General features: G+C 35.0%; 1 protein-coding gene across 1 annotated transcript; it reads right to left on the minus strand.

The window, feature by feature from the left end:
- Positions 1-792: 792 nt before the first annotated feature.
- LOC133296931 (AUGMIN subunit 6) lies at positions 793-10199 on the minus strand. Its single transcript, XM_061495973.1, has 13 exons — positions 9819-10199; positions 9669-9725; positions 9483-9577; positions 8510-8660; positions 7988-8113; positions 7705-7861; positions 7147-7207; positions 6795-7062; positions 4768-4893; positions 3896-4054; positions 3454-3700; positions 2555-3028; positions 793-1630 (listed from the first exon to the last, which is right to left on the minus strand). The coding sequence occupies exons 1-13, from the start codon at positions 10032-10034 to the stop codon at positions 1590-1592; spliced, it is 2178 nt and encodes a 725-aa protein (XP_061351957.1). The 5' UTR covers positions 10035-10199; the 3' UTR covers positions 793-1589.
- Positions 10200-14550: the final 4351 nt, after the last annotated feature.

A 14550-nucleotide genomic window follows, 5' to 3' on the forward strand; every position in this document is an offset into this window, starting at 1 on the left:
ATGAATAACAGATAAATGTTACTTTCTCAAACGTGTTTCACGTAAAAATTTCACAAACAATGGAATGTGTCGTTAAAAAATTTCAATAATAATAGCTCAATCAATGTCAAGAAACTGACCAGAGATGAAGGTGAGAACATATATTCGATCCTCTCTAATATCATCTTTGAAAGAGATTTAAAACTTAATTTAAAAACTCGCCCTAAATCGGACTAATCACGAACCAATAAATCGATTGAAATATCTCCAAAAAAAATAAAAAAAATTCAATCATTATTTACCTTTTATACAGAATAAAGCTCAACCACTCATTGCTATTATTGTGAAGAATTTGCACCGTAAATAATATCAAAAAAAACTTGAATTCAAATCATCAATTATTACCGTTTAAATTATGACGTTCAAGATAACAAAAGTCACCAATGATGTCACATCCAAAATATACTTTCAATATCAATACTAAGTATAAATAAAGCTAACATGGGAAGAAAAAATGGTATATATTCAAATTGCAGACATATTAGACCTTAACATTCCAGTACTTATCTTTTTCTTTTTTTATATAAATGATTAAGTGGCTGCTAATTATCTTTAATACAATCTTATTTATTATGAAATAGCATTCAATAAATACTTCATAACTCATCCCAGTACCATATCCATTAACAACTCCCTATCTGCCACATAAACAAACTGTAAGAATGAACAAAGCTAAGATAGGGATTAAAATGGTAATATCAAATTTCAATAGCTCCGTCTCGACGATAGATCCAAAAATCTGAAATTGCTAGCCCATCTCTTTACTCTGCCATATCAACACAAAGAAACCACCTAATTGCAGTTCTTGGTCATGCTATATGCTAAACAAACAATTGGTGAAGTCATAAAATTAAATCAAAGAATCATATTCCATTAACCAGTCAAGTGCACAAAGTAATGGAAAATGGAAATCACAAAACCATATTAAAATAATAAAAAGGAAAAATGTATGTTGCTGGACAGTATAAGAAAATGATGTAAGTTTACATTCCTGATATATTACCAAGATACAAGACCTAAATCATCTGATACACAGCTGTAAAATACATAAATTAATTGCATTCCAAGGATAGATCACAACTGACTAAAAACAGATACCAGAGGGATAAAGAGTTGCCGCAGAAAACCCAGACCTGCATTTCTCATATCCACTAATCCACCATTTTTTTTTTACAGGCCCTATTGGGATGTCAGTTTCCTCCTTAAGTGGATGAAAATGTGAATGCAAATTCAAGTCGCACTGCAATTATTTGGTTGAAGACAAACTTCACCCTCCAATCCAGCTTGCACTATTGGATTTTAGCATCTTCATCGCAAAGTAAATCAACATTCAAGAATGAAGAACACGGGTCATTCATGGTTCCCTCCCAGCAGTACAAATCAACAGAGTAAATAGAATGGTGAAATATACCAAACAAGAATAACAGAAATCATACAAGTATCGTGTTATAAAAGGTGAAGGGAGAGAATATCCTGACAAAAGAATAACAATCCACCACATCAATCATGCCATTTCCTCAGTTAAGTTCCCGAGGTTGCCCAGAAAAGTTTCAATGGTCCATCAGGGCCGTTTCAGTCTCAGAGAGAGGGGCTGCAACAACAAAATTCCTAACTCATCAATTAACCAATGTGTAAGAATTCGTGAAGGGTTGATGTGTTTAGAGGCTCCCCCCAACCCCCAGGTAAAAAAAGAACTTTTCGAAATTCCATAAATTACCCTTAGGTTTTTCAAATTTTGAAAACATACCCATACACATGTAAAATATATCTTTAGCCTGCACAATATCATTATTCTAGTTCCACCCATGAATGTATGCAGCACAAGAATGTCTCTATTAATCCTCAACATCAACATTAACACCTTCATCTCAAACTAGTTAGGGTCGATGGCAAATGAACCCAAATGAAAAGTACGAAAAGATTGAGAAAAAAAATAAAAATAGAAAATATATATAACATTATCCATTAAAAAAAACAATTAAATGGAAAAATAAATTCAAATAAAAAAATAAGAAAGGAAAAAAGCAAATACATAAATAAATAAAAAAGAGAAGAAAGAAAAGAAGGAAAGAACTTAAAAAAAAAAAAGGACAATAAAAGGGGAGACAAAAGGGGAAAAAGACTAGAGAGGGACAATCTGGAACACAAGAAGAGAAACGGGTCTAACCCTCCACAATACAAATAGTTTTCCTTCAATTGGACAGCCCCTTGGAAAGGGGAAAATAAAGAAACAAGCTTCAAAATGCATTCCCCCATCTAGAGAACAAACACTGGATCTAAGGTCTGCATCCTAAATATTTTTATAAGATCAAACCAAAATATTCCTTTAACATTCTAGTAAGTCCTCAGAAAAGCAAAACACCCCTAACCCCCCCCCCCCCCCCACCTTTTTTTTCCTTTCTTTCTGCCCTGAATTATATTTCAAACTAGCAAAGTATTTCAAAATCATTAGATGTTAAGTAGAACCAAAGCACAAATTACAAAACCAAAACAGTTTGTTGAAAACTCAACATACCCAGCAAGTCTTCAAACGGATCTGCTAAAAGCGATGAGTCCATTAGCAGAGGTGGTGAGAAGACTTGATCCTGTGCATCCTCAAAGTCAAAAAATGACCGCTGCGCATCAGACGTTGCATTTGAACCAGTGTACGAGAGAAACCCATTTTCATGTTCATAATCAGAAAGCCTTTCCAAATCATTCAACATATCTGGATATTCATCAAACTTGCTCTCCCCATGCCCATCAAAAGCATGACTCTCAAGCAAGGAATCATCCATATGAGATAAAAATAACCCTTTACTCCTCAATGAAGCTGTCCTTTTTTCTCCATCTAAATGAGAAAAGCCAGTTTCTGAAAGAGGGACAAAGAAGTGCTCAGAACTTCCATCAGAATGACTATCTCGTGATGACTCTGAATTGCTAGACCGCAATGACAGTGCCGCTTCTCTTACCGACCTCTTTAAATTCTGGATATAGGAAATATCACTACCTACAAAATAGAGCCATTATCAGACACACTGTTTCTAACACACTGATGGAAATTCCCTCAGAAGAGCCATAAGCATCAATATAATGAAACGTGTCAAGGACCAACTCTCCTAAAAGCTGAAGTTATTATGGCCAAGCCCAAGAATGATTTTAAACCTCTAAACATACCCCGTCATGCAAGTGTTCTTTGTGCTAGAAGCATAAATAGTTCACAAGCTTCTTTCCTTTGTACTGAAATTTAACTAAATTATGAAGAATAGGGAGGAAAAGATTGAACTCCTAACCTCCTGGAGTCCTGGCCATAAAGACTCCAATACAATGTCAAACACCAACTCTCTTTAAAGCTTAAATACTTAGGTGGAGGCCCCAGATGATTTTATATCTCTAACAAAACATCTAGTAAAAAGCTTAGAAGACACAGCATACCTTCTGCTGAACTTGCTACTTCGTTACTTGAAGGAGGATCCAAAGATTTCCTGTCAGAAAGATTCTCCATTTGGTTGGTTTGAGAAGCATTACCATGCCGCCTTTGCACATTTCCAGCTTTTCCAGAAGATAGGTTCAAGCTAAACAATTGAGGAAGCTTTAAAGTGGGAGGACTAACAGAAACGTTGTCAAGCTGAACATTAGATATTCTTGAAGTCACCTCACCAACATCATCAGTGCTACTTTCCTGAATAATACAAAAGTGATATTAAAAAAATGGGGGTAAAATCAGATCTCTTATAGTGAAGGCATCAAAGAAGCAATAATTACATCAACATCAACAACACCTTTACCCCAAACTAATTGGGGTCGGTGGTAGATGAACCCTAATGAAAGATATGCAAAGAAGCAATAATTACATTAAACTAAAATTGTATATTACCATCCTCCCACTATTCTGTGCTTGGTTAGGTGACATTGACAGACCGTGATGTCTGTTCATTGGAGGTAGATTGGAGGCTATGCAGTTCACCTTCTCTGTACACTCTGATATGGACTTCTGTATTGTTGGAGCAACGTCCTTGAGTTGATTAATAAGCACCTGCAAATGAAAAATGCAACAATGTAAAATTCGTAGAGAAGAATTCTTGAAGTATAGGAACAGCAATTACAGGTCAAGTGTATATAAGATACTCAACCCCTACTATGGAAAGAGGAAAGAAATAGAGCAAAAATGGATTTAAAATATGATAGATCCATGTTTAAGAGTAGAACCAGCAGGTAATTGATAGCAGGAATTTAACTCTTTCATAGCATGAAAATTTCTTGCTTTCTATATTGCATATTGCCGGTGCTATTTGCTTTCTATATTGCAGCTGTCAACAAACAAGGCAAATACAGTGTCCGTTTGCATCTAGAAAGAAGACAAAGTCAATCAACACTGACAAAAATAGCAAAAAAAATACACATATATAAAATCCCTCATACATGGCTAAAAATATCTCAAAACAACATTATTTGTCCGCTCTCATAAACAACCACCCCCCAACCCCCTTCCCACACACAACACCAAAAAAAGAAGCAAAGCAAAATTTCCATTAAACCAATGTAACTTTCTGCATAATATAAGATCCAAAAAGGTAAATTAACTAAATACTGTCAAAAATCATTAAGGACATTAATTCTCCTTCAACATAAAAAGGTGGTCTAAAAGCTTCATAAAAAACAAATGACAAATATAAAATTTAGCTGCCTTTGGAAGCACTTAAACCTTGGTAGGATCTTGCAGATTGTAAAAAATGTTTAATGCCTTACCTGGAAGCTTGCTAAATGTTGTTGATGCTCTGCAAGGGTTGCTGCTAAAGACTCAGCATGGCCACTTGAACCGCCTTCCTGGGCACTACGCAATATTTCTGGACCGTCTCCATCATTCGCTTTTGCCTACAGATCATAGTATGGTTAGAAGTTTTTGTGTAGTGAATAAGAGTGAAGTATTATATGACATGAATCAACTTACTACTACGAGTTTGATTATCAACTGATATAAAGAAAATAAGCTTGACTGTAAAGAAATGAGAAATAAAATAGAATTGCATCAATAAATCAAATCGTCAATTATTTGGTGCAATCGAAGTTGGATTATCTTATTTTCAAGAGTTTGGACTACAAACAATAAGCATTAACGATTAGTATTAGACAAACAAAAGTCAAGAAATATTTTTGAAAAAACAGTGTTATTAACCAAACATATGTTAAGAAAAAAAATTATCATGATTTTAGAGATTTATAATTCTCCTAGGTCTTTATCGCAGAATTATAACCTTGACAAAAGTAAAATGCTAGCTGACAAGATAAAGAATGCCCAAGTTTTGACAAAAATCAAGACATCGTTTGGTTTTTAACCCCCCCAAAAAAACAACACAAACAAAAAAAACAGAAGCCATCTGCACTTGTAGGATAGAGGTACACACATATAGGTGTGAAACACAGGCAATGATTGTTAGTAACTTCGATAAATCTCACATGTCATGATGTTATCTAATTTATGAAGCAAAACTTCTCACAGTAACAGTACAAAAATATAGATGGTAACTGAGAATAAATGAAAAATAGTGCATAACTATTAGATGTTAATCTTATTTCAGTTCTGGAAATTCTGTTCTCTTTTTTTGCACCATACTCAAAAGGATCAAATTAATTTCCTAGTAAAAAAAGCAGTTTATGAAACCCTCATGCCTTAACCCGAATCAATAATCAAACTTCTGTATGCAGTAACAAAGGTGTTTTTTTAGAATACACATAACTACAAATGGCAAGATGTCATAGAGTACTTCAAAACCAAGACATTTAAACCTCACCGCCTCTTCTCCAAAGAGACTGAAAAAAAAAAAAAAGACAGAAAAGATGAAAAAAGCATTGGCAGCAGCATGGCCACCAAGGTGGAATGACACAGCAACAAACAGGATCCCTGTTCCCTGGCTTAAAACCTACATGACGCGGGAACTTCAGGCTGGCAGGCAGCATTTTGGTGTCTGCCATAAATGTGGCAGCCAACAATTATTGTACTACTATGGAATCCACAAGAGTGAGTACAGAACTTCTGCACATTTTATTTTACCACATTTTTTCTCACAATTTAAGGACCATTTAGGTGTGTTAACTGAGTGAAAGCAATATACGGCAGAATGAACTACGAAAATCAAAGCTCAATGCTGCATCTTTGGGGATAAACGTGTCTTTACTCTTTTGTTCATTCAATTTAATGCAGACCAAGCCAAAATCATCTCAGAAACAGGGTTCATAGATTTGGCTTCGACAAGAAGATACCATATTCAAATTTGAGCCAAGCCTTATCAAGCTTGAAAAACAACAATCAAGGCTCAGCTCAGCTCAATTTGAAAAATTACTGGGAGAATGATTTAGTGCGGCATGTGGGGAAAGTGGGACGCTTACCCACAGTTAACCACAATCCGACAAGAGAAATGTCAGTTAACTGTAGGTAAATTATTGGTTAAATTAGTTTGGGAGATTTTGTCCTTGACAATTTTTGTGTCTTCATGGACTTTTTTGTTTCAGCTGAAATATATTACAGTTTTCTGATGATATTTCATTAAATATGATATTAATACATCTTATTCACCTTTTATAAGTTTATTTTAATAAATATGACAGTTTCAAAAATAACCACCATCTCCATGAAGGTCGCTGTCACACAATCCACCATGTTGCCTTGGCATTTTTCATGTTCTCTGCCATTGGCGACCATAAACCCCACGCAACAAGTAAAGGAACCATAAGGGCAGATGGTACCATCTTTAAACGAAAGCTTGTAAAAAGCATACCAGATGAAGCGATTGTTTGTGGATACGTTGCAAAGCATGTGTCCATCGCCGTATAACCTCTGCTACATCAACAGTTTGCTGAACTCTTCCAGTTCTGTCATCCACTCTTGTCAATGTATCATTGCTAAAATGCGATCCATCATTCTCCTCTTTGTTATCCATTTGCACTGCAGGCAAATCCCCAGGCTGACCAGATAATACGTCTGAATAAGGAGCCTGAGAACTCTGGTCCATTGCTGCAAGCAAAGATGATCCAGAAATTCGATACCTGAAATTTATGCATCAAAAAGAGAGTTGGTAAATTTGGTCTACAGATATTGGAAGGGCAAGGCAAGCCACATCACTACATTACCTATGTTCCCGGTGAGCTATCAAATCCTCAATAGGGCCTGATGCAAGAACTTCATGTTGACCTGTAAATTAGTATTAATAAAACTCAATATCATTATTAGCTAGCCTTTTCTATGAAACAGTTTTCAAAAAAGCAAAACCAAAAAAAAAAAAGGGAGGATTGTAGGTGGTAGGGAGACACAGTATGGAACCTTCATACTTAAATTGATAGGATCCCAAACTCAATGGTTTATCACCAACACTCGTTAGGTACAAAAATCATAATAAGCATATCACAAATAAGAAAGAAAAAAAAGATTTTAAATGTTTTCGATTCTGCATAGCTATGACGAAGAAAAAAGGCATGTGTTGGTTAACCCCAAATAGAAGAGCATATACTTCTTATTAGTCAACTAATTAATAAAAGGATATAACTGTAAAAATAAATCTGATCCCGAGCAACTTATAATTAATTTCTTGCCACACTTGATGAAGTCGAACTTAAAAACAGGGATCCTAGAATTACATGATCCATTAGACAAATGCAAAGAGTAAGCAAAGTATTAATATTTGCACTTACTTTTACGAGCTAATAAAGACTCCCATAGGCGAGTAGCCTTTGAAACTAAATGGGAATTCTGACTTGAACTGGACACAAGATCATCCCACACTTCTCCTTCCAACTTCACTTTATTCCTCAAGTCATGCAGTTTTTCCAGCTCTTGTTGCAAATAAGCCTAATTCATGTTTTACATTATAATTGCTAAGAGATAAATGCATAAGGAATATTCTTGATGGGGAGAGGGGATAAGTACAATATATATAAGCTAAATTTGGTAAATAGCCTTCAGTTATTGATATACCTCTTCAGCACATAAACCACGAAATTCAGAAGTCATTTCATGCGCCAAATTCGACCACATAGCCTGCCGTTGTACAGCCATTTCTGCATTTTTAAGAAACTTCCTTCTTTCAAGGGCTATTCTTGCCTGTTTAAGACCAAAGACTCGATTGAGTTACTTAAGACCAATTGATTTAGCAACATAAGAACATGAAAGAAAAATAAATAAAGCGATAAAATAAAATTATTTTCTTAAACATATTTATCACTATGAGCAATATGACAATGAAGTACTGAATTCAAGGAAACAGTCAAAGTAAAAGTGGTATTGATATTTTTGTACCACATCAAAGGACTTAATTAAGACTTAAAAACATTTATATGAACATGAGAACTGTTTTTTGTAAAAGTTCAGACTAAGAAATTTTTTTGGTTCTACAGCAAACATGCTACACTCCTCATAATAGTATCAATTGCGATGACACATGCACATAATGACAGTAGTTCATCCTTTCCAAAAATTTGAATGGATTATCACTAATACCTTTGTAACTGGAAGTAAAGTAGCTGCATGTGAGAATGCTACATCAGTCAAAGGCGCAGGCAATGGGTTAGAAGCTATGTCAGCAGTAAATGTCCGTCGATGAACCTCTCGTAAAGCATGCAAAGAAAGTTGCCATAGAAGCTCAACAAACCTACATCAACATGTACATATTCAAATAACTTTATAACTGTCGTTAACATAACCATCTTACGCATGAGATTACCTCATCCCATTCTAATATAACAATAACAATAAAAGCCTATTAAACTAAGTGGGATCGGATCCATGCCTCTAACGATCAAACAATGCAATTGTGTTTGATCATTTAGAAAGGTCATTTAGATCTAAGTATTTATAAATGGTTTCACTTAAAGAGTTTTTCTGGGTTTCTCTCTATATCTAATTATTGGGCTACTCTCCATTTGATCAACTCTTTTTACTAGGCTTTCTTGTTCTCACATGAGAAAACCAGTTTAGGTGAGATTCTACAATCTTTTCCTCAATAGATGCTACCCTTACTTTCTCTCGAATACATTCATTTCTTCAATTGTATCTTAGCTTGTATATCCACTCATCCCACCGCAACATCCTCATCTCTACAACACTTAGCTTATACTCTTTTTAGTTCTCAACCGCCCAACATTCAACATCATAAAGCATCGCAAGTAAAAGATTTTTTTTACTAGTGCTGAAGTTCTTTCCAATAACTCTCTTAAGTTTCAGTACATCCAGTTATCCATGAATTTCACTGACTTGTCAATATCTGTCCACTAACAAAACCACCTCCACTCTTGTCACTAACAATGCACCAATTAATAATAATTTAAAAAGGCATACCCTTAAAGTAAACTCTCTCTCTCTCTCTCTTTTCCCCTCAGGCTTCATCCACTCATGGGGATCAAGCGAACAAACTCCATTCAAAAGCACAAATCAACTAAACCTTGTGTAATCAATTACATGTGAGTATACCAACCTAGGTCCACAACACGTAGCAAGTGAAGAAACTCTTGAATTGCTCCTGGGAAGCGCACCCTGCGACTCGAGCTCGCTAATAATCCCTTGCACAACCTACCAAACACGTTCCACCACCATTCAAAATCATTTCTACACATTTTCACTAAAATTCATGTAAAATAAATAAATAAAATAAAATCGATACCTTTCGAAAATCACGCGATTGTGCGGAATCAAAAATCGGCCAAACCTTATCGAAATCCTGAAAGATCCAAAACGAGAAAAGAGAGTTACAAAATCACAGATCAATGGATGAACGATGAAATTGGGGAATTCGGAGAATGGATTATGATACTTTGGCAGATTGAATTGGGCCTCTGAGGGAGGAAAGGATGAAGTAAAGAAGCTGTTCCCCTAATTTAGGGTTCGAATGGCGGAAGAGTCCGACCCGAGGAGTTGCATTGGATGCTCCGACTCCGATAATTGCCGGATCCAGACCCAACAACAAACAGTTTGTGTACATTGCACTCTCTAGCTCTATCTCTCTCTCTTTCTCTCTGTCCATCGTCATCACCTTCTCTCTCTCTCTCTCTCTCTCTTTTCTTCTTCTTCTTCTTCTTCGTGTTCTTCTCTGTGTTTCGGTTCCTTCTCTTCTCTTTTTCTTCGTCTGAGGAAATAGAAAAATTGATTATATCATCGTTACATTATATTAGTGTTCGAAGACGAAAATTATACGTATTTTTTTGTGTCAAAATGGTTTCTACTCAAGAATTTGAAGCAGTGATTTGAATACTAATTTAATCACTTAAAGGTTATGAATGTAATTTTCATCACGAAGAGAAGTGAAAATTCTTATGTAATTTAAAACTTATTGTTGGATTCAAAATTCAACCATTTAAATTATGTTATATTATATTGGGAGTGATCCTCCTATAATAAAAATTCACATGATATGTATAAATATTGTGTTTATCTCTTTCTTTCAGCATTTTATAAAAGTTATATTGCAAGAAAAATTTATTATGTTATAGAAATTTGTTTCTTGTTCTTCAATTTTTTTTTTCTTTAAAAAATAAGGGCTCAACAAAATGTTGTATCTGTAAAAAAAAAAAAAAAAATTCTCTCCCAAGATCAAGGCAAACCTCATACATTAAATAGCAGAGTCCAATTATCATTAATAAAAAAATATATATGTAACTAGATCATTAAAAATAAAAATTTGAAAAAAAAAATAGAAATTATATTGAAAAATAAATTGTTATAAGAGAAAATAAAAATTTTATTTTTGTTATAATTAATTTTTATATGATTTTATAAAAATAGATAATCACGATTCAACAGTTAAATAAATAAAAATTATGAACAAATTTAAGAGTATTGAATTTAAATATGTTAGTCAAATGCCCTTCTTTTATTATTTAGACAATATATTTTTGAAATGATTAATTTAAATTTCTTTCTTTCTTTTTTGAAATGATTAGTATGAGTCTGAAATTATGAAACGGGACCAGAACTAGAAAAAGGAGGTTTGCGTTTTGGAGGTCACCACCGCTTCGAGAAAAGCAGAAGCTGTCGTTCGTCGCCGGCACGATCCTATCGTGACACGTTTTGTCGTTTTGCGTTCGGGAAGTGGAGCGCGTTGAATTTGAATTATTTGATTTTGATAAGTTCCATATGAAAATAAAATAAAAACAAATTGTAATATATCGGTCTCTAACACTTTTTTTTTTGTTCTTGATTCAATTCATGGTGTCATTAGATAGAAATTCATATAAATTGTTAGCGAAATATGTCTCTTGAGACAAAATTATTTTATGCCCATACAAAAAATAGGGGATCAATTTTTTTTCTCTCTTATTTTTTTTAATAAACTCTACCTATTTTTTTATGGAGGTAAGATTTTTTGACAACAACAGTGTTAAATTTAAAATTCGACATCTTATCTGAGAGTCATTAGATAAAAAAAGATCAACGACTCTAATTTGTAAGCATGTGATACCATTGATCTTTTTTGATCTAATGGCTCTCAGATGAGGTGTCAAATTTCAAATTTGACACTGACATCAAAAGATCTTACCTCTTTTTATGTATAACATGGTACAAAATTATTTCATAAATATAATTCCCAAATTGTTAATCGAGTATATACATGGTTGCTTACGCTTGTGTCCAAGTTAGAAGTTCGATTCAAGAAATTGAGAATCTGCGCAGAAAGTAATCAAAACCATCACTTCAATTAAAAGTTCACATAGAGAAAGATATTATTGGTGTTAATGTTACTTCAAAGCTACGAATAATTTTTTGAACTCGTAGTAATTTTATTATAAATTTTTATGGGAATCACATAAAATATATAAAAATTATTATTAACTTATTCAACTAAATATGAAAATTAATGTTTTCAAAATTAAACTAGAGATTAATATTTTTTATGTTATACGAAATAAATTTTATCTTCTGCACATACATAAAAGTATATATGGGGCACACGTAAGGATAAGAGAGAGAAAGATAAAATATAAGTCTCACATACTTTTTATGTGTGTAAAAGATTAATTTATCTCATATAACATAAGAAACAGTACATCTGTTCCGGGTTTGTAACTTGAGCTTCATTAAACATAAGTGAGGTTTATACCCGAATAAGAGGAACCAATTTGTTTTCAACCCATGTACACGGAACCCGGGATAGGAGCCTGAAATATGGGCCCTAACCCATGTTTTATTAGCACACGTGGGCGTTACCACGATCTCAATAACCATACCCTTGTTAACTATCCACGATCATTATAACCCTTAACCAGACCATATATATGTATAATAAGCAGGTTAATGTACAGGGGACACAAGGTTAATGTACAGGGGACACAGTACTCAGTCAAATTGATCCTTTAGTGTTATAATGATCGTGGATAGTTAACAATGGTTATTGAGATCGTAGTAGAGCCCACGTGTGCTAATAAAACATGGGTTAGGGCCCATATTTCGGGCTCCTATCTTGGGTTCCGTGTATATGGATAGAAACAAGCCGGTTCTTCTTATCCGAGTATAAACCTCAGTTATGCTTAATGAAGCCCAAGTTACAAACCCAGAACATTAAGCTTCCCAACTTGGAGTATCATACGTAAAATACTTCGAGTTATCAATATGGGTTTGTCAATATCAAGTCCTTTGACGCCAGAAATAGACTCTTGGGCACCCGTTCAATTCCTACTCGGAAGCAAGCAAATATCAAGTCTCTTGATGCCAAAATATGGACTCTTGGGTACCCGTTCAATTACTACTCGGAAGCGGGCAAATAAAAAGTCCCTTGACGTCAGAGATGGACTCCTGGGCACCCGTTTAATTCTTACTCGGAATGGGGAAAATATCAAGTCCCTTGACGCTAAGAGATGGACTCTTGGGCACCTGTTTAATTCCTACTCGGAAGGGGGGAAATATCAAGTCCTTTGGCGCTAAGAGATGGACTCTTGGGCACCCGTTCAATTCCTACTCGGAAGCTAGCAAATATCAAGTCCCTTGACGCCAGAGATGGACTCTTGGGCACCCACTCAATTCCTACTCGAAAGCGGACAAATAAAAAGTCCCTTGACGCCAGAGATGGACTCTTGGGCACCCGCTCAATTCCTACTCGAAAGCGGACAAATAAAAAGTCCCTTGACGCCAGAGATGGACTCTTGGTCACCCGTTCAATTTCTACTCGGAAGCGGGTAAATAAAAAGTCATTTGATGCCAACTTATGGACTCGCGGTCACCCGTTCAATTCCTACTCGGAAGTAGGCAAATAAAAAAAGTTCCTGGACATCAAGAGATAGTATTTTGGACAAGCATTCAATTTCTATTCGGAAACGAAAACTAAGAAATTCATTAGATGGATATTCCAAGAAAGAGTAAAGTTATAACAAAGACAAAAAGGCAAAGGAAATAAAGACCTGGAAACAAAAAGGAATACATAGCAAGTTAAGTATTGTTTAATACAAAAAGTAAAGGCGACATTTCCGGCTCAAATAAAAGGTACAAATACATGGTGGCATACAACCCCCTTTAAACTTCTTGATTTGGTCCAGAAGCCTCTCCCAAGTTAGTAGTATTTGTGGAGTCTGGGTTAACAATGACGACTTCAGAAGGGCAAGTTGCAACAACAATTGTTTGACCTTCCTCGCCGTGAGTACACAAATGGCCATATTTCACAAAACTAAAAGTTCCGATTTTGTGCAAGTCTTGAAGAAGTACTCCCGGGTTGAAGAAGCCCATTTGGTCTAGTACCCAACCGCGAATTTGTTGACCATAAGCTTCAAATTTGCTGTCCATATCAATTGCGGCCTCCTCTAGGTCGGATACCTTGGATTTTAATGTGTCAACCTCCATTCCCAATTCAGCTACTCGGAGATCTGAGTCTTCAAATTTTTCTTGAATTCATCACGCTCTTTCATCAACTCAGAATAGCTATGCTCATCAAACTTTAATTTTTCAATAGCTGATTTGAAGTTATGATCTTGACACTGAGAAATAAAAATAAGAATAGCATTACTTAATTGATGGTACTTAATTGATGGTTAAGGCCTGAGGGATATATATCTTGAACTTGATCCGAGTGGATGAGGTCTCCAATGTAGTTATCTTGAAACTCGATGTGGTTGAAAATGTTGAAAAAATCGTAGTTGATGTCGTCGAGGTTGGAGCTACCAGTGTTTTTGTGAGAGAGAAAACAACAGATCAATAAAATGGCATTTGCTATTACAAAAGCGGCGTAGAAGTGGTAGGTTGGGTTGCTGCACACAAGCCACAATGCTTGGACAGTACTTGAGAACAAAGACCAGAACCAAAAGATGAAGAGAGCACCACAGAGAATAAGCTTTAGCTTCCCATGGAAGCTTCTCATGGCATTGGTAAACTCATACCTAACGTTTTGGAATTGCAAGGAAGCCATTGAAACAAACGTTAGTTAAGGGAGAAAGCAAAAACAAAACATGCCAACATAGGATTATGAGCTCGTTTATATATAGACATGGGTACAAGATATCATTGTCATCCGCGACATATTTGACATAGAATTTCAATAATATCAAGAATCTTTCCTACAAAAA

Source organism: Gastrolobium bilobum, unplaced genomic scaffold (genome assembly GCF_033153095.1).
Source record: "Gastrolobium bilobum isolate Gb01-03AN ecotype WA unplaced genomic scaffold, APGP_CSIRO_Gbil_v1 utg54160, whole genome shotgun sequence".
Classification (NCBI taxonomy): Eukaryota; Viridiplantae; Streptophyta; class Magnoliopsida; order Fabales; family Fabaceae; genus Gastrolobium; species Gastrolobium bilobum.